Source organism: Parus major, chromosome 2 (genome assembly GCF_001522545.3).
Source record: "Parus major isolate Abel chromosome 2, Parus_major1.1, whole genome shotgun sequence".
Lineage (NCBI taxonomy): Eukaryota > Metazoa > Chordata > Aves > Passeriformes > Paridae > Parus > Parus major.
This window is the reverse complement of record NC_031769.1, coordinates 90230454-90250228: the sequence shown is the minus strand read 5'-3', so window position 1 is coordinate 90250228 and position 19775 is coordinate 90230454. Positions and strand designations below refer to the sequence as shown.

Sequence of the window (19775 nt, the reverse complement as noted above, 5' to 3'; positions counted from 1 at the left end):
TGTTATGTGTCATAGTGGTGTCTGACACACTTTTCAGGAGTGTGCTCTATAAAAATTAGGGCATATATAAATATTAGGCCTGTAAAAGACACCATAATTAGTTTAATCTGGTCTTAGAGATGTGCATTGTTCTACCGCTACCACAGACAAAAGCAGACTTTCCCAAATGTGCACTATGCACAGAAAGGAAAATGCACTAAAACCCAAAGATCACAAAGACTGGCTGTGTCCGGGGGGACATCAGGCACAGCATGGCCAGCCAGGCATGGAAGAGGACTTTCCTGTTCTGCTCTGCACTGGGGCAGCCTCACCTCAAGTGCTGGGGACAGTTCTGGGTGACACAATATAAAAAAGATATGAAGCCATTAGAGAGTGTCCAGAGGAGGGCTACGAAGATGGGGAAGGACCTCGAAGGGAAGCTGTATGAGGAGGAGCTGAGGTCACTTAGAGTGTTCAGCCTGCCAAACAGGAGACTGAGGGGGAGACCTCATTGCAATTAAGCTTCCTCATGAGGGGAAGAGGAAGGGCAGGCACTGATCTCTTATGTGACAGGACCAGTAACAGGACCCAAAGGAATGGCCTGAAGCTGTGTCAGGGGAGGTTTAGGCAGGATATCAGGAAAAGGTGCTTCACCCAGAGGGTGGCTGGGCACTGGAACAGGCTCCCCAGAGAAGTGGTCACAGCACCAAGGCTGAGCATTCAAGGAGTGTTTGGACAATGCTCTCAGGAACATGGTGTGACTCTTGGGGTGTCTTGTGCAGAGCCAGGAGTTGGACTTGAGTTCCTTCCAACTTAGGATATTTTACAACTCTATGACTATGGCAGTCAGAGTCAGAGACACTGTGGACTATGAGATTGCTTGAAATGCCTTCAAAATTAAATGCTGCACCTATGCTTACTATATTTACATTGGTGTATAAATGACAATATTTTCATATATATTTAAAATTATCAGAAACCTAGAATGCTCCTGGAAGGATATATCCCTCCTTATCCTTTCATGATACACATTTGCACAGTTACTCCACAGCCTAAACCCACCACTTTCAGAAAGGTAAATATATTAGGATTACTGCAGACCTGCAGACGACAGCAGAAAAGCAGCAAAAGTTATTAAATGCACCATTCTGGTCTTCAGTGCAAAAAAAGACCAAAGCTGCAAGGAACTCCAGCAAACCAATATTGATGAAACTGCTACCAACTGAGTCAACCACTGGGAGAAGAAATGAGCACAGAGACAGCAGATCAGTGCTGCCAAGTCTAAAGCCAGAGAGAAGTAGGTAATTTCACTGGTTTTGAATCCTGGACTGAACTAAGTGTCTTGGATATAGGTGCTGCAAAAGAGACTGGCGGGTCTGGAAAGTAAACTGGGACAAAGGAATAGCGACAGTATGAGGAGTCAAAAGTGGAAAGAAGGGCACTAATCTTGATTACAAGCACAAAATTAATGGAAAACCCCAGACCTTATCAGGTTCTCATTTTTCAAACAGGATCTTTCTATTTTTGTTTTAGCACATTGTGAAGAAAAATGGAAGAATATCCTAAAGGCAAGAGAGTGAAGTCTCCACTGCATGAAATAGATGACATTTGAGGTTAAATGGGTGTTCATACATTATTTAAACCAACCAAGTAGTTTCATCCTAAGTTTCAAGGCCTAAGTTAAACTGCACTAAAACCTTTTAATCTGTAAACCTCATTTCACTGGTATAGACTTCTATGTGCATTCCTCACAGCTTTTTGCTTAGATGCCATAATGCTCTCCTTATCTTGATCCTGACAGTACAAACATCCTGTCATTAGCAAGTAGATTTATTGACCATTTTACCAATAGACACACTTTTCACCACACAGCAAATTTGAAGTTAAATAAGTAGTAACAAAGCATCTTTTCCAGCATAAGCATAATAAGAATAAAGCAATATGTGTGACATAAAATGCAGAATCACTGAAAATTGTTATTTTTATCCTACTGACTTAGAGCCATTCCCTTTCATATATCTGGTAAGTAAACATGTGCAAGACATTAATTTTCATCTCTTTACTTTATAATTCCACCAGAGAGACAATGACAATATCACATTTAACATCTTTTGCCCTGTCTACAGGTATTAGTTAAACAAAACAGAAATGAAGCTACAATACCTTGTTCCTGGAAGTTATAATTTGCTTAATAACAATTCTGTCTGCTAACACCAGCACCTTTGTGACAGAAGAAAGCAATAACCTTGCAGCTTTTACCACACCCGTTTTGTCTGTAAAGATTGTTATGTGGCTGTCAGATTCCGGATGATCCAAGCTTGCCACATCTGTAAGTTGTGCAATTGTTTCACCTAGAAGGGAAAAAAAAAGAATAAAGTGACTTTATATACTTAGAAGAAAGATATTGGGCCATTAAGCATTCTTAGCTTTTACCTTTGAGGCTAAGACAATTTCAGAGCTAACTACAACTCTTTTTATTTCACTTCTTTCAACTGACTGTTGGTGGCACCCTCTCCATATTTAAATGTGGATTACTATTCACTACAACCTTTTTCTTCCATCTGTAACATACACTAATTTTCTTACAGTAATCTATAGCTATTTGAGGGGGGAGCAGGGAGTGATGGGTGGAATTAAGAAGTGTGGATGGAGAACACATTCATGGGAGGCATTTTTCTGATTTTAATAGCTGAAGTCAAACCAATATCCACACTTGCAGCATCAATCCACTGAAAGAGTGGGATGCAGCAAGGAAGAAAGAGCTACAAATTCCCCACCACTTTCCAAATTTCAATTAGCATTCCCATAATTTATGGGTTTCCTATTCCTGTAGAAGTCTCCAGGCATGAATAATAAAGAGATTCCAAACAGCAACTTTACAGCTCAGAGGACTGAAGCATGATTGTGAGACTAGTGCACTTTACATTCAAAGGAGGGCCACTAAACAGAGCATTGTCAGAGACAAGAGAGGAAAAAAAGGCAAAGGAGTGCTGATTTTCAGTTCATCACCATCTTTTTATTCAACTTGCATTTAGTTAAATAGATAGTTAAACAGGCTTAATTGACCACTTCTATTTTTTATGCAGGTAAAAACTCTACATCCACTGCAGCTAATGGGTTCCTTATCTGAGAAAGAAACACAGACCCTATCCAATTTAATCTTTTGGAGTACCCTAGATAGTAATGCAATACAGGAAAGACAGAGCATTTTGCTAGTCTGTAACCAGAGAAGGAGCAAGCTCTGATACATGACTTCTGTTAGCATGCAAGACAAGGTGATCAACCTACACCTGACCTACAGATCGTCCTTAAAAATAAAATTTAGGAGATTTGATCAAATTCCCTATGACTCATCTGCAAAACCTCAGTGAAGGTAATTCACCTAAGCAGGCAAAATACTCCAAAAGCCTGATAAAGCCAGTGCTCCCATTTGAAGAACCTGCGTTATTCTGGTACTCCAGAAATACCACACACTATAGAACAAGGAAGGCCTGACAGTCCTTCAAACCACAGAGCTCCAGATTTCATAGTGCTTCTTTCTTCTGATAATTGTAATCCCCTGGGTCCTTAAGCTGCCAAAATAGTATTGCATTATGGAAAGGAACTGGCAGTACATTTTCTGGGAGCAGGCCAGGTCACAAAAGGCATGCTTCAAATAATCAGTCATTCCAATATACTGTACTATAGTACGGTCTGAGACAGTGAGTTCCACAGCTGAAGGCCCTGAAAACAGATAGAAGCAAGAGGAATTATAAAAGTACAGCTACAGTCCAAAGAGCGAGGGGCAGCCAGGTGCACTCCCAGTGAAGCTGTAGGACAAGTCTCCAGTCAGGTAAGATCATTTGACAGTAAAACACATTGGCCATTGCCTTCTCCACAGTCCAATTCATTTCACTTCACACCAGTCTCTACTTGTTTACCTTTTTCAGCAGATTAATCTATTTCTTTGACCTCACAATATCTGTGACAACATAAAGTGCTGTAGAAACACACAGAGTACAATTAAAACAGATGCAAAGTTATTTTGGTAACCAAGAGCACACTGTTATCCCATTTCTTATGCTGTAGGATTCACCCTCTTGAGGATGAATCAAATCATAGGTGAAGCAGCTAGCCATACAAAGAGTTGTCAGAGAACACTGAAACACCTGCAACATCTGCCTGTCAAAAGCTCCAGGCAGCCACAGAAACTCAAGACTTCTGTTAAAAGAACAAAGGCTTTGTTCTCTGCCTATAGATCTGCAACTACAGGAACAGGAATTAAGCCCTGGGAGTCAGCTATGAGGAACAAGACCTGCTACAGTAAAGGGATGGAGCTAGGGAAGCTACACCCAGCTGGGTGTACACCAGTCCAAAAAACACATCTGAGCATGTCAAAGAAACAGTTCAGTGTCACTGTAATTCTCTTATCATGACAGAGATTATGACAATTGGGTAGAAATGATAGAAAGACGCCTGTCATGTCCATCTTGAGATGGTTAACAAGAAAAATTCAGGCAATTGTGGGCTAGTCAACCTCACATCAGCCTCTAGGACTACCACTAAAATAATTTTGGAAGACATTACCACATTAAGCAGAAAAAGACAATCAGGAAGAGCCAGCACAAACTTGCCAGGTTGAATATTATTGATCTGAATGCCTTCTACAATGAGATGACACTGCTTTTAAAAAAAAGAAAGTAACGAATGCTGGACATCTCAGCTTCAGCATGGCCCCTGCCATGATCTCCCATAACTTCATCAAGGGATGTGGACTAAGTCAACAAAAATGTGGGTAGGAAATGAACCTGACTGTTGGGCTTGGGGGTGCTGATAACGGGTACAAAGTTCACTGGGCACTCAACTTCCAGAGGTGTTCCTCTGGGACTGACAGGAGTCATGAAAACTATTCCCTGGATGATGACTCAGCATGTTCAGCAGTGTGTGAACAATACCAAAGTGGGTGAGTGTCTGATACTGTGGAGGGCAGAGCTGCTAGACAGAGGAACAGGCTGAAAAAAAATGGTCTGATAGAAAAAAATCTGTGAAGTCCAACAGGGGCAGTAAATACCACATCTGGGCCAGAGTAACACCACTCAGCCTTACATGCTGAGATCAGATGTCAGCAGGGAATCTTTGTGGGGAAAGGCATGGGGGTCAACAAAGAGTTTAACAGGGTCAGCAATAATGGCCAGCTGCACCTGGAAGGCTGCAGAAATGATTCTTCCCTTCCTTTTGGCACCTGTGAGGCAGCATCTGGAGTACCCTGCCCACTTCTGGGTTTCTCAGTACCTCAGCTGACATAGTGGAGCCAGTGACATATGGGGAGAGCTTGAAGAGGGGAAATTTCTTCTTACCCAAGAAGAGAAGGCCAGTGGCAGAGCTTTCTGTGCTCTACATCTATTCCCCAAGTGGGCAGGTATGGAGAGACACAGACTGATCCCAGTATGTATGGTAATGAAACAAGAAGCACAGAACAAGACGTAAGAAAATACTTTCACTACAGCAAAGGTGGACAAACACCCTTAAGTAAGGGCACAAGCAAGAAGTAAGAAATGAGAAGTGTACAAGAAATTGCATGATCTCCATTCTTGGGAGTTAAAATGGCCCTTACAACTTCAGTTATTCTGTGATTCCATTTATCCATTTAAATTTCCATTTTTCAGCCTTCTTAATTTAGCCCTCTCTGTACTAAAACCCAAAGCAATAATAGGAGAGAGCTATTTATTGCCATTATTTTATTCCATGTCTCCCTTTAGGGCTACGTAGTCAACTGGCAGTGAATACTGGAAAAGTTATGACACTTATTCCTGACATGTGCTTTCTCTTTTAAATTAGCTGGTCTTTCCTAGTTTTAGAGAGAAAAAAAGGACCAAAAAAAAATCACAGATGGGCATCTAAAATGTGCTTCTTTAAGTTACATTCCACTACTATACTGTCATTGTAAACATTGACACTGTGCAAGAATAATGTTACGCAAAATCTGCTACATGACCCTCTGCAGTGCTTTAGGATTCTTTTTTGAGTCAATCAAATTACAAGGTTTATTACAAGGAAATAGTCATAACAAGTCTGAAACACTTCAGATCACTGATTATACCCTTCATAAGAGACAGATACAACATCTGTCATCCTTCAAAGCCTCTGCAGGATACGCAATTGATTTAAAGACTCCCTACTTTTCTCAGAAATTGAGATGCTTAATGTTCTAAATCCTTTTGTGTTGAAATCTATCTTTTATGCCTAACAAAATCTCCATTTCTGAGACACAATCTAATTTATTGGCTAAAAAAAAGTATGAACAGCTCTACCAGATTCCCTGCCATAAAGAGCAAGGGCTTTCTGCTGCCTATGCCCTCAGAACATAGGGCTCTGTAATACAAGTCACTATTCTTAGCTATAATTGCCCAGGATTTTTTTTTTTGCCCTGCTTGGAAACACCAAACTTATTAAAAATGGCACTTGAGTAACCATGTTCAGAAACTGAGTTCAGACAACATTTATCCATAAGAATTAATCTGCTCAAAGGATGATGTTACTTTGTCCAACGCTGAACAGTCCACAGAGATAATATTGGCACAAAAAACCCTCCATCTAACAAATAACCAGGAACAAACATGTTTGCTACACTGAATTTCCCATGTAAGTTGTCAGTTAGATCTCAAATGCAGGGAACAACTGAGCCGTGCCAAAGTAAATGTGAGGCTGACAGAAATGTAAACAGCCCATATCTTCACTCCTCTAGACTGAGGCTATTACTGAACCACAGGAAATAAAACTTACAATGAGAAAGAACTATAGTATTTTGCTGGGATAAAGTACTGCTGACTATTTTTAGGTTCTGAGGTCCTCCTGCATACAGTGATTGGAATACTTAACCACAGCATAACAGTGAAGTCAAGAAACAGATTCAGACTGCACTGCTCTCCCAGCAGCTGAGATTATCGATGTGAACTTTGGCAATTTTGGCTTGTCAGCATTTTACTTGGATCTCTGAAGAGAAAACACATGCTTCACATAACAAATGGGATGCTTTTAAATTAGGATATTTCTGTTTGCAGCCAAGTTTACTGGAGCGACTAGGAATTTTCAGACTCAAGTTTATCCAGAATAGTCCTTCAAATCACAAGAACAATCACTCACCACCAGCGTGTTTCTAGACATTGTGACTTATTGTTGAGCGATTTTCAGAGGATTTCTTACAGCACTATGCCAAATTTCTAAGCTTCTTTTTTCATTTAATAGTATGAACTGTATCCCCAAAGTCTGAGGCCAGAACAGCGATTCAACAAGACATACACCAGTTAGGACAGCAAAGACAAGTTTTTCAGGACTCTGAAATAATTTCAAAGATAAAAGCCAAACACCCACCCAAGCCCCCTTTTTACCTTAACAGTTTCAAGTACAGTAACCCACATCTTGGAGTAGAACACTGCTCCATCCATCAAGACATTAGTGTTGAAGGGTTATTGAAAGGTCATTTATCTGAATATAAAATATAGACACACAGAAGCTCAAGATTGTCTCCCTGAAGCCACAGCGAGCAGAATGTCTGTCACAATTGCAGGTTCACCCACCTGCTCAAATTGGGAAAGCGTCAAGTAGAATTTCCCATAATCCAAAAGTATTTGAAAGAAAAGACAAAACCTCATCCCACTAACAACAAAAGGAACATTCTACTAGGTGTCATCTTGAAGCCTTCACTGCAGATCTAAGAATATGCATTTACTGAGGGCCACTGAAATATTATGCGAGGAATAGCATTTAGTATCTAGGAAGGTAATTTCTAGCATGACACTGACATTCTCCTACAGCATCAGAGAATGCACCCCCCTATTTGCCTAGACAGTCTTCTGGGGGAAGGAGAGTGACAGCAGGCAACTCAATTATCCACACTTCACATTCAATTCACACACACAGCAAGTTTGCAACAAAACTGGAATCCAGTAAAAAGGCAAGCACAATATGATTTTTATTCTACTGAGGCAAGTCATCAGATGACAGATGTGAGTCATCTTACTGAGTCCTGATGAAATATGGGTTGACACTGACCTTCATTCAAACACTGAGATTTGGAATTCAGTGACCTTAATAGCATAACACTCAAATAATTTAAAATAATCCACTGTTTTAACTTGGCGGCAATAAACTTTAAAGTTGTATTCCCAACACTCTGCTCTTTATCTGTAGTAACATCATAAAAAAGAGCAGTCAAGTAATTCCTTGTGGCAAATGATCCTATAAAAATCAAAGCCAACACACAATTCCATTCCCTATTCGTAAGATGACAGTAATTTAAGTAAGTGACAAAATCAGGTAACAGATCAGGCCTTGAATGAACCAGCAGAGGAAGGTTAAGCAATTAAATAATAAAGCTCTTACATTATGCCTGACACTAAAAATAGTGTGCCAAAAATGGCACAAGTACAATTTCATGAGTAACTACATACCTGCTCTCCTTGCCTCGATGCAGGCAACACTCATTTCCTCCTTCAATTCATGGTTTTCGTTGGCTATGGCTTCACCCACAGTAACAAATCTCCCGACTGCCAGGTTAACGGCTTGGCCCACTCGCTGGATTGCTTGCAGAGTCTTGTCTGAACGCTTTGGTTTATCCTTATGATTAATGAGAGTAGTTATCTGCAAACAAGAATAATTATTTGTTAGAACATTTTAACTTTAATACTAAAGGCAAGTTTTGAATTGAACTCAGTAATACACTTTTACAGTACTTCACTAATAAAATTTAGTTTTGTGCTGTGCCATTAGGTATCATTTAACTTCTCAGAGAATGAAAAAAACCTGAAGTGCAATTAAGGTTGCTCATCTGCTCAGTTTATCTCAAATGAAAAGAGGGATTTTTATTTTTATTCCACTCCCATTTGAAGTACTAAAGTAAGCTGCCCTGGATCTCAACAGCCTTCCACACTACACACACAGCCCTTCCCCCATTAAAATATCCACCATAGTCATAACTTAAACATTCTCAATTACACATTTCCTAGAGTTTAGAAAAAACTTGCCATTTAGATACACGTTATCAGTAAAACAATTTGTGAGGACATTCCTATTTTGAACTCCTGACTTGGCTTTTCTGCCCACTGCAAAGTGCTATACATTCCCTCTTGAATCACACAGACTGGAGATCAGCTGCACACTGGCTGCAGGAGACTGAAGATTTGTCCCAAACATGAGGAGACAAAGAGATCCTTTCCCCTCACAGAGGAGAAAGGCAGGATTGCAGCCGCAGCTTCTCAACAAAGGCATCAGGTGAGCATGAGGACAGTATGCAAACCTACCACTCTCAACCAACTATAAACTGCATTACAAACATGACCTTTACATTTTTTGTTGCAACTCCCTTCTAGAGAGAAGCAGAAGAGAAATTAAACTCTGTAGTTTCAAACATCCTAAACCAGCATTAAAATCCAACCAAAATAATCCTGCCTGTCCTTGTCTCCCACTCATGTTTGCAACGAGTTTATCTGATGTGGGTTAAACCTCAGTTGTGGAGAAGGTGATACTTGTTGTTTTAGTTTTCCCCATAATCCGGTGCCCAGTCTGGTTCACTGCATAGCTTCATGAATATTTTTTGTGGCAAAAGGGAAACAGTACAGCCTGAGGAGAGAAAGATGGGCAGAAGTGCTCCTTTCAGCAGGAGTATCATTAAAAATGCCCACAGAACTCAACTGTAAACCACATCCCCAGGAGCTCAAAGATGTCTGTTTAGAGAATCACAGAATTACATGAATTACTTAAGTGTCTGAACATCTCAGCTATATCAGCTTGATCACAGACGTCTTTGCCACTCCTCAAAAAAATTAAACCATCATTCACTCATTCTCCTAACAGACAAGCCTGTGGTGGGACAGAAACATACAAGCTGTACCTGTAATGCTCACTACAGATTCAATGACATAGCAGGAAGCAGTAGGAACTGTTCTGCTTCATGATTTGATCAATGCCCAAGGATTACCCCTCAGATATCACTGACTCGTCTTTCTGGAGAAGAAAAACAAGTGGTATTGTTTAACACCTTGCTGAGGCTGGTTTTGAATGCCAGGAGCTGGTTTAGCCAAGCTTCCAGAATTAAACTCTTTGCAATGGGAAATATCAACACATCATAGAGCTCTTTGCACACACAAGAAAAATAAAAAAACCAAAAAACCTAAGAGATGTGCTGCCCTATAGAACTCCTATGAGAATGGAAGAATATTTTGTTCTGGTACAAGACATCAGTACAGAAATGCATTGTCTGCTCACTGCCTTCTTATATATGCCCTGCTTTTCCAATTTGTGTCTAAGCCACAAGGTCTTTCCATGCAACACACAACATATATTGCTCATACAACAAATCTGTCCCTGTAAAAGTCCCCTGGATCATCAAACTTCAACTCCAAAGCCTATTAACCCCAGATGTCTTTCCAGTGAAAAGATGTTCTTATGATGATAACAGAATCCTAATAGAGAGTAAACTGAGGAAACATCTGAACATCTTCAGATTCATTTTAGATGAGGAATGACATTCCTCAAAACACACAGTTACCATCACTTCTGACCAACATGAAATTCATGGTAAGAACAACTGCACTATGTAGCTTTCCTGAATTCTTGTCATGTATAAGTATGTCAGGTATACAGAATTAAAAAATACCTGTCAGCAGCTAACCTAATAGTGCCAGCTGTTGAATTCTTGAATAGGCATGGCTAGCAATCCAACTGAGAGCATTAGTCCAAATGCTGAAGAAAAACAAACTGATAGAGGGTCACAACTTTTAAACATACAGCAACCCAATACTGGGTTAATATTACATTCATACAGTTATCGACTTCTCAGAAGTATATACAAAATATTCTGGCCTAAAACAAACTGCAAGTTTACATACTGGCTGTAAGTTTACCTCCCACAGCATTTTACACCAGTAGAAGTTCAAACATGTTCTGCATAACCCTGAAAAAAAATGCATATGCAAATAACACTGCAGAGTGAAAGGAATCCCACTGTCTCTTACAAATCATCAAGGGCATTTATTTTAATTCCCATGTTACTGCAGTGGTATGCAAATAATAAAAATCATTAGGATATCACAGCTTAAATTGCTTTACTAAAGTCTTACAAAATACTCTCAGGAACATGAGTGCCTTTTACATTTCTATAATTTCTTTAGCATTCTCTTCAGAGGGCATCATAGTTTTTGCAGCAAAAAACAACCCCTCTACTCTCCCCCTGCCAAGCTTAAGTAAGAATAAGGAGCTGTTTTGACAGGTCTATCACCAGTGTAATCTTAACCTCATGAAGTCCAACAAGGCTAAACACAAGGTCTTGCACTGGGGCTGGGACAATCCCTGGTACCAATACAGGCTGGGGGACGAATGGATTGAGAACAGCCCAGCAAAAAATGACTTGGGGGTACTGGTGCAAGAAAAATTGGATGTGAATCAACAATGTGCTTGTAACCTGGGCTGCATCAAAAGCAGAGTAGCCAGCAGGCTGAGGGAGGGGATTTTGCCCCTCTACTCTTCTCTGGTGAGTTCCCACCTGGAGAGGGGTGTACAGCTCTGGGGTCCCCAAAAGAAGAAGGGCATGGACTTGTTGAAGACAGTTCAGAGGAGGGCCATGAAGATGGTCAGAGGGATGGAGTGCCTCTCCTGTGATGACAGGCTGAGAAAGCTGTGGTGGTTCAGCCTACAGAAGGCTCCAGGGAAACCTTACAGCAGTCTTTTAACATATAAAGATGGCTTAGAAGATAAGGAAAGACTTTTTAGCAAGGCCTGTAGTAAAGCAGAGAGATCAACAGTTTTAAACTAAAAGAGAGTAGATTCAGATTTGACTTAAAGAGGGAACTTTCTACCATGAAGGTGATGAGGCACTGGAACAATTTTCCTGAGCTATGGAAGCCCTGTCATTTTAAGAGTTCAAGGCCAGGTAGTTTGAACCAGCTGGGACTTAGATGGGGCTCTGAGCAACATGGTCTAATGGAAAGTATCCCTGCCCATGGCAGGAGGGTAGAACGAGATGGTCTTGAAAAGTCCCTTTTAACCCAAACTGGTCTCTGATTCTATGACCTACTCTAGACATCCACTTGAGTAGCTTGTATAGATTAAATTCAACCTATGGTTATACACAGCAGCAGAAGCTTCACTCCTGGAATAATAAACTCTTAGCTGAGTAATATTCATTCCTCTCAGACTGGCTAGCTTAGGGCCAGTATAGTAACTATCTTTAACACTGGAATAGAGGGAAGTTGGTTGAGCTCCATATTTTTTTCTTTTCAGAGAAGTCAAAAAATTGTATGGATTGACAGTTAAAACAACCATTGTGAGAGAACCAAAAGAGATGTTGGTCAAGAAGTTTGAAGCATCACAACAAACAGCTTCATGTAACACCTCTTTCATGTGAGAACTTTCATTATGTAGCAAACGCACCCTATTCTGATACCAGATTTGCATAAGATGTTTCCTATAAAAAAACTAAGTAACAAACAGCCCTGAAATGTAGGTAGGTCATGATAAAAGAAAGAACGATATGAAATATAGATCAGTTAAATAAAAAAGGGCTGGGTTTGATTCTAGAAACATGAGTTACACCAAAATAAACCAAATGAAATAATGTCAAAAGCATGACGACAGCTGCTCAGATACAAGATGGGCTTCTCACAACCTGCCACCTGCAGAAAACACTGCTCTATGAACAATGAAAAAGAGATTTTTCAGAATTATGCATTCTCATTACCTCATAGAACATTAAGAGTGACAGGTACATCCTCCATATCAAATGGAGTTTTGAAAAAGCAGAGGTAATGGCAACTGCAGTTTAGGATTCTTTTCAAGACTTAATCAGGCTTGTAATTAATAGTCAAGAGTTAAAAAAATAACAAGATCTTAACTTAGCAAGGAGAGGAATTTCACTAGTATGTTAAGTGACAAACTGAAGGAAACTGTGACACTAATAAGCAGTGCAAAGATTATTTAACCAGTCCAGCACTTAATAATAATTGCCTCAGAGCAGAAATACAGTAGCAAGCATTAAAAGGCCAACAAGAAAGGCTTCGAAAATTAAGAATAAGCAAAGGTTTTGCTCTTGACTTTTAAACAATGTTGAAAATTAAGATAAAAAATTGGACAAGTTAAATGAAGAAAAGGAAAGACCCATAAGAAACTTAACAAGGAATTTTCTCCCCAGCAACCAATCAAAGAAACCCTAAGACTGAACTAGTAAAACTTGAAACATTTAAGATGTTTCACATTACAAGAAATTGCTTTTCCCCTGCAGTCCATCCAGTTGGAACCAGACTAGAACTATTACCATGTTTTAATTTTTTTTTAAATAAAGGAAACCTCTGCAAGTCCAAAAACATCATCTAAGAGCTCCCTCAAATTTAACATCTCCCAGATATTTAATCTGTTATATTCTGATCATGTATTTCCCAGTCACCAACATCTGTGATGTTTGGACAGGAGTTAGCAGCTGAAAAAATTACCTGCAAGTCTCTTTGAACAAGAGCAATACGTTACATGCTGTTTACTTAAGGATTTACTGATCGGATCCTAGAAAGGAAACAGTCCTTTTGATGGTACTCACCCTCTGTTTAATGTGAGTTCTCACATCAAACTATTTCCATGGAATGTTTATCTGAGATTTGAGACAACCAGTTTAAGGAGTGTCTCAAGAATCTGTCAGCTACATCTTATGTCACTTGTTATGAGAAGCCATGGAAAAATAATGGCCTTTTCTCAAGAACTTTACCAAAACTAACAGATACAGCCGTAATGTATCAAGATGTACTCTATATTTAAGGAAACAAGCTCAGTTGGGGCAATTTTTGAGCAGCTGTTTTCAGATCTTTTTGAGGGCCTTCAGATACTGACATTTAAGTCATTATACGCTTCATGCTCAGGAAGCATCATGACAGCACACTTAGCTAAAAATATTCTAATGTCTATTTATTGTCAGTGTAATTAAGTCTTGCATGACAGAATTAAGTGATACTTAAAGAGACTGGGTTTCACAAGGTATTTATAGACATCTATAAATAAAACCAGAGGAAACATAGCTATTTCACAGCCCCAGCTACAAACACAAGAGTTAAACTGACATGTCATGTAGGAAGATATCCTGCCCACCTATCTCCCTAGGAAAGTACCTACATTGTACACAGGATGATTTAGACTCTCAAGAGTAGTATTTGTTACTGCCTCTTGTGTGGTGGGTTGTCCCTGTCTGGATGCCAGTACTCACCAAAGCCACTCTATCATTCCCCTCCTCATTAGGAAAAAGGAGAGAAAATATAATAAAAAGCTTGTGGGCTGAGATAAGGAAGGGAGTGATCACCCACCAGTTACCGTCACACCATAAATAGATTCTGTTTGGGGAAATGGAATGAATTTATGACCAATAAAATTAGAGTAGGATTGTGAGAAGTAAAACTCATCTTAAAAATACCTTCCCTTCTACCCATCCCTCCTGACCTTTATTCCTGATTCTCTACCTCCTTTCCCCCAGCAGCACAAGGAGACAGGGAATGTCTGTCACCAGTTTCTCACATGCTGTTTCTGCTGCTGCTCCATCCTCAGCAAGAGGTTTCCTTCCCCTGCTCCAACATGAGATCTCTCCCATGGAAGACAGTCCTCCATAAACTTCTCACACATGTCCTTCCCATGGGCTGCAGTTCTTCATGAACTACTCATCCTTCCCACAGCCTCCTCTATGCAATGAGGATTAGCTGCCTTAGAGTAACAGCTCCTCTTCCATTTTGTGTATTTTCTGCTTTCTACCTTCCATTAACTTTATAATGGTAGAAAATTTGTTTCTTAAAAAAAAAAGTAATACCAGGAATAAACAGTCTTTGCTAAAAAAAATGTATTAGCACTAAATACTCGGAAAGAAGTTACAAACCCCTACAAGAAAAGTGCTGTAAGGTAAATTTAGTTGCATTTAATACAACACATACAAATCTTGGTCAAAAAGGCCATTCCCACACTGCTTGTATTTTCATTTTGTACTTTCATTAGTTCATCTTGAGTATGGGGGCAGAGAGGAACTTCTAATATTACATTTTAGGTACTGTCTCTCATTAGAGAGACATGTCTCTCATTACTGTCTCTCATTGTTGCATACTCCTTGAGGATGATCAGGTCTCCAGACTCCTTTAGCCAGACAGCAGCACACGTTGTTCCAACACCCACACCTGCTACAGAATACAACCATGTGTCAGAGAGAGCAGAGAAGCAGCAAGTGGCATTTGACATCCGGTCCATAAGCGCTGCAAGCAGAACTTCCACATAGACTTCTCACCACAAGATGAGCCTCAGGGATCTTAGGAAGTAAACAAGGACCACCTGCTTGCCTGTCCTAGAAAACAAAAGTCTGTTAAGATTAGATGCTTGTCCATCCACTAATGGAAATCTTAAGTGTTTTTTTACAAATTCAAGCACTAAAATATTTTTTTAAAAGTTCAGCTACTGTATGGACTTTTGGAATCAGAAAATACATATCTTTCTATTCATATTTAATTTTGTAGAAAAAATGTACAAATAAACTTTGCAGAAACTCAATTTTGAATGTTTTTAAAGGTTGGAAAAGACTAACTGAAATGAAATTCAACTGTATTAACTACTAATGCACTCATTAATTGTAAGAATCCACATTTTTTTATGCTGAAAACATAATTTCAGGCAAATGTCTCCTACTTTATGGACTATTGAATCAGAACAGTTTCTTCTACATGTTATCATGCAAAGGGGCAATCAATCCTTCTTGCAGAAGGCACATAGATCTCAACACATCATTCAGGATGCTGAGTTAACACTTTTGAGACACCTTCCATGAAGTGATGTAATCCAGCTAGCCCCCCCAATATATGAATTTTCCTCATAGACTTCCTCCAGAGGGCTGGACTGGTGTCTAGAAGAACAGAACAAATGCAAGGCATATCCAAGACTGCCGAGTACTTAGCCATGTGGCATTGAGACTGTTGTGTTTGCACTTTTACCTTGAGGCTTTTTAGAAGTATCTTCTCAATGGTTTTATACTCGTCTTCTATAAAAACCATCAGGGAAGCAAATTAAATAAACTTAAACAACCTGTAGGCAGGTTCACTTATCTGTGGGCAAATGCTAACAGGCTCAGCAGAGCCTCAGGTAATCTTTGACATGCAGTGTCTAACAAGTTGGTAAGCCACCTCTGAAAAGGAAGGAGGAACAATCCATGACCCACAGTGACAAGCAGAAGCTGCCAAGTAACACAAGAACAGCCCTACCAGTTCAGATCACTGGGATACCTAATCTAGTATCTTGTATCCCACAGTCCTCCACATGCTTGCCTAGAAAAGAACATGAGAGTTAAGCAACACAAGCTATAATTCACTTGTAACCAGATTTCCAGCTGGCTACCTGAAAACAGTACATTAAATTTTAAAACACCACAATACCTAATTGTGCACTTCTCACAAGCACAATAGCTTCAGCAGATAGAAATATTATCTGGAAGGGGTGAGAACTGTCCTCTTCACCTCCTTCATGTCTACACTTCAAAATCTACTCTTTGTAAAGCTCACCAAGGAAGAGAAAAGTACACAACTTCAAATTCAAATACACACCTCAGATTATTAGTACCATTGCTATGTACTTGTTAGACATTCTTGGAATTCTTAAGACATCAAAAGAAAGGATTCAACTCAGAGAGAGACTGTACTATAGTAGTGAATACTCTTTGTGCTGACTGCATTCCTAGAAAACCAAGGAACTTATAAATTTCAAGTTCCAAACCAAACACCACTGAGAAAGTGATTAACTAAAACGTGATATAGATGAACTTGTTCAAATGCAGTGCAACAATTTGATAACACCAATTTATTTTTTTCCTCCAGTGTTGGTTATTTTGGGTTTGGGGATTTGCAGGGTAGATCTTCTTTGTTTGGTTTTTTTGTTGTTGCTTGTTTATTTGTTTGGTTTGGTTTATTTTCAGAGCAATGAGAACTCTGAAAACTTCAGGGCTTCTTGTTTTTTTTTATCCCATGGGTTTAAATTGTCTCAAATTCTTTTATCTTTTTTTTTAATTGTGAAAAGGAATATCAGAAGGAAAAAAAAAAGGAATGATCACAGCTCACTATTCTTACAGCCTGTGGATTCTTGATGTTATGTAGAAGATTAATGACTGATTAATGATGTTATTAAAGTACCCTACTGTAGAGGATAAATACTCTTTCTTTTTAATGTTCTCTTTTCACAGACTCCTGAAAACCAAGGAGCTCCACTGATCTGCAGAGGTGAAGTAGAAAAGTACACAAAAATCAACATGCATTTTTGATCTTTTTTCCACACATGGAAGAGACCAACCACTGGAAAACCCTCAGTGAGGCTTCACCAATGACCAAAGATACCTTGTTTACTCTTACTGCCACATGCTGTACAAGTAAGAGGACTTCCCCACCCTTCACTCAAAAACAGCATCTTCAGAATTTCCATAGCAATAAGTGACCATGAAAAAGATCAAAAATTTTCAGACAATTCAAATTCAACCTTTCTTCTCTTTTTTAAGAGATGTATGCAAGTTCATAGAATGAGATGTCTGAGCAACTTGACAGGAGTTGTCAAAGATAGTTTTTCAAACAAGGTCCAACTTCTTCTGATAATACAATATGTGCATCAACAAGAACATTGGACATCATAAAATATGCATTTACCTATTAAAAGACGTGTTCAAAAGTAAAACTGGCTTTCTAACTCAACTGCTGTCTTGAAGTTTGAAATGCACAACTACATCACTAGAAAAGGTGAGCATAAACCAGCAGACCAAATAATTTGGTTACAGGGCATACAAGGCAGTGCACTTCCCTCCTGCTGACCTTCTGTATCTTCTTACCCAAACAGCTAGATTTTATATACAAAGCAATTCCTGCTTTTAATTCCACACCTAGAAAACCTGGGCAGGATTAAGCCTAAGAAAATCCAACTCAGAGGGAAGTTCACTGTTTAAAGTGTACTTTCAGATGTGGTCAAAACAGATGCAGACTTGTTTTCATCACCTGAGAGATGCAAGTCTCAGAAATAACTCAATTTACTATCATAATCAGGTAACCTCAAAACCAGAGACTGGCAAACAATAACTCTGGCTTTTCCCCCTAACTTGTTGTTAATGTACCTTACCTCTTAGTGCTTGTGCTAACAATGCCTGAGCCAGCTCTGAGCTGCTTATTCAAAAATAACCACCACTGCTGTGGAACTAAAAACTCAGACATTGTAATAAAGGATGTAGCAGAGACAACACACTTATTTCACCATCAGCTGAGAATTCTTTCTGTTCAAACCTGGATTGGCTCCTGAAGATGTAGAAAATGTTCCTTGTTAGCTCATAAGCAGGTGGCTTCCCTTCCATGAATATCAGATATTCAATCCTTCTTACATTGCATGTTCCCAACAGAACAGTCCCTGCAGCCTCTTTCAGAGAAGGCTTCCTTAGCAGCATTTTGACATCCCACTTCAGTTCAGAGCGACACCTGGTATTCCATTTTGAAAAGCACAGACTTGCTCTAGGGATTAACTGAGAAGTACATGTGTTCTGGAAAAGGCTATGCAAATCCAACTACTATCCACCTACTTGGAGTGCAAAACTAAACAAAAACTTCACCTAATCCAGGAACTATTATCTTATTTATGCTAAAGTGCCTGTATATTCTTTTGATTGCTTCATTGAAGAGCTCCAGGGCAATAAAAACTCATTCAGTTGGAAAACTGAAGAACATTTAAATGTAACATAAAGATACAATACAGGATCTTTGATAATTAAAAGGGAGCACTCCATGCACTGGTCTAACTCCTACACGTTAAGTGCTTGCAACATGAGACAACATTACCCTTCTACTTGTAAACATTTTTCATGCCTGTGAACAAACAAACAAACAAACAAAAATACTATCACAACCTCCATACTGAAAAGATGTTACTACAGAACAGCTTTGCTTTATTTTTATTTAAAAATAGGATTTCCGTGGTTCTAAATGGTTATATTCATTCTGTTTAATAAAAACATGTTTCTGCAAGACAAAAGCAACAGCACAATTTTTTAACTTTTCTACATACAGCTGAAAGTACTTTGGGATTTGCTCATAAATTACTTTTGCAATTTGTGCTTGGGAGTTATCTTACCATTTGAGAATTCATTTTAGGCATATAACTAAGAAATAATTCAATTCAGTATCTAAAGCAGAGTAACAGTTATAAATTTGCTCTAGAGTCTATATCACCTCTCATTTAGCCCATTAGCTTTAAACAAGGCTATTAATGAAATGCAATATAGCTCAATAAGTAAAAAAATAGACCTTAAGGTCTAGCAAGGGTTATAGTTTTCTAATAAATTAAGAAACCTAAAATAAATCCATGCAGACAGCCACAGGCTCATAGTACCACACAACAGTCTTACTAAACTATAATCAGAGTTGTTTTCAATCATTAATTCATAAACCATCCTTTGGGGATTTCCCTACCTAATCTGTCTAAAACCATCTGTTAACAATGCTGAATAGCAAGAAAGCTGCTCTAATTCTTCTTGTGCAGGATCACAGAGAGGCAGTTTTGATTTAGTACTCATTCTACTGGAGAACTACAAAAAATTGTTTAATCTGGAGAAAAGTCATTAATCAGATTTCAAAAATATGAAAGATAAGATACCATTGAAAAAGAGCAATTGATTTTCAGCTATGTCAGTAAAAAGCATCTTCCTTCAGCCACTTGAAATGCTAGTCTGACTCATTTATCATATCAAAGACTAAGGTATTGAACATTATAAAGCAGTAGCCAAGCTTAACTCAAAGCCAATT

At 39.0% G+C, this 19775-nt stretch overlaps 1 protein-coding gene across 1 annotated transcript in view; it reads right to left on the bottom strand.

Moving 5' to 3' along the window:
- Nucleotides 1-9504, bottom strand: part of CTNNAL1 (catenin alpha like 1) — a 37030-nt gene extending 27526 nt beyond the window's left edge. The window contains exons 1-3 of the mRNA XM_033519372.1: nucleotides 9460-9504; nucleotides 8409-8598; nucleotides 2143-2330 (exon numbers count right to left, since the gene is read on the bottom strand). Coding sequence (XP_033375263.1) covers nucleotides 2143-2330; nucleotides 8409-8598; nucleotides 9460-9504 — 423 coding nt within the window. The remainder of the gene's footprint in view (nucleotides 1-2142; nucleotides 2331-8408; nucleotides 8599-9459) is intronic.
- Between the last annotated feature and the right edge of the window lie 10271 nt (nucleotides 9505-19775).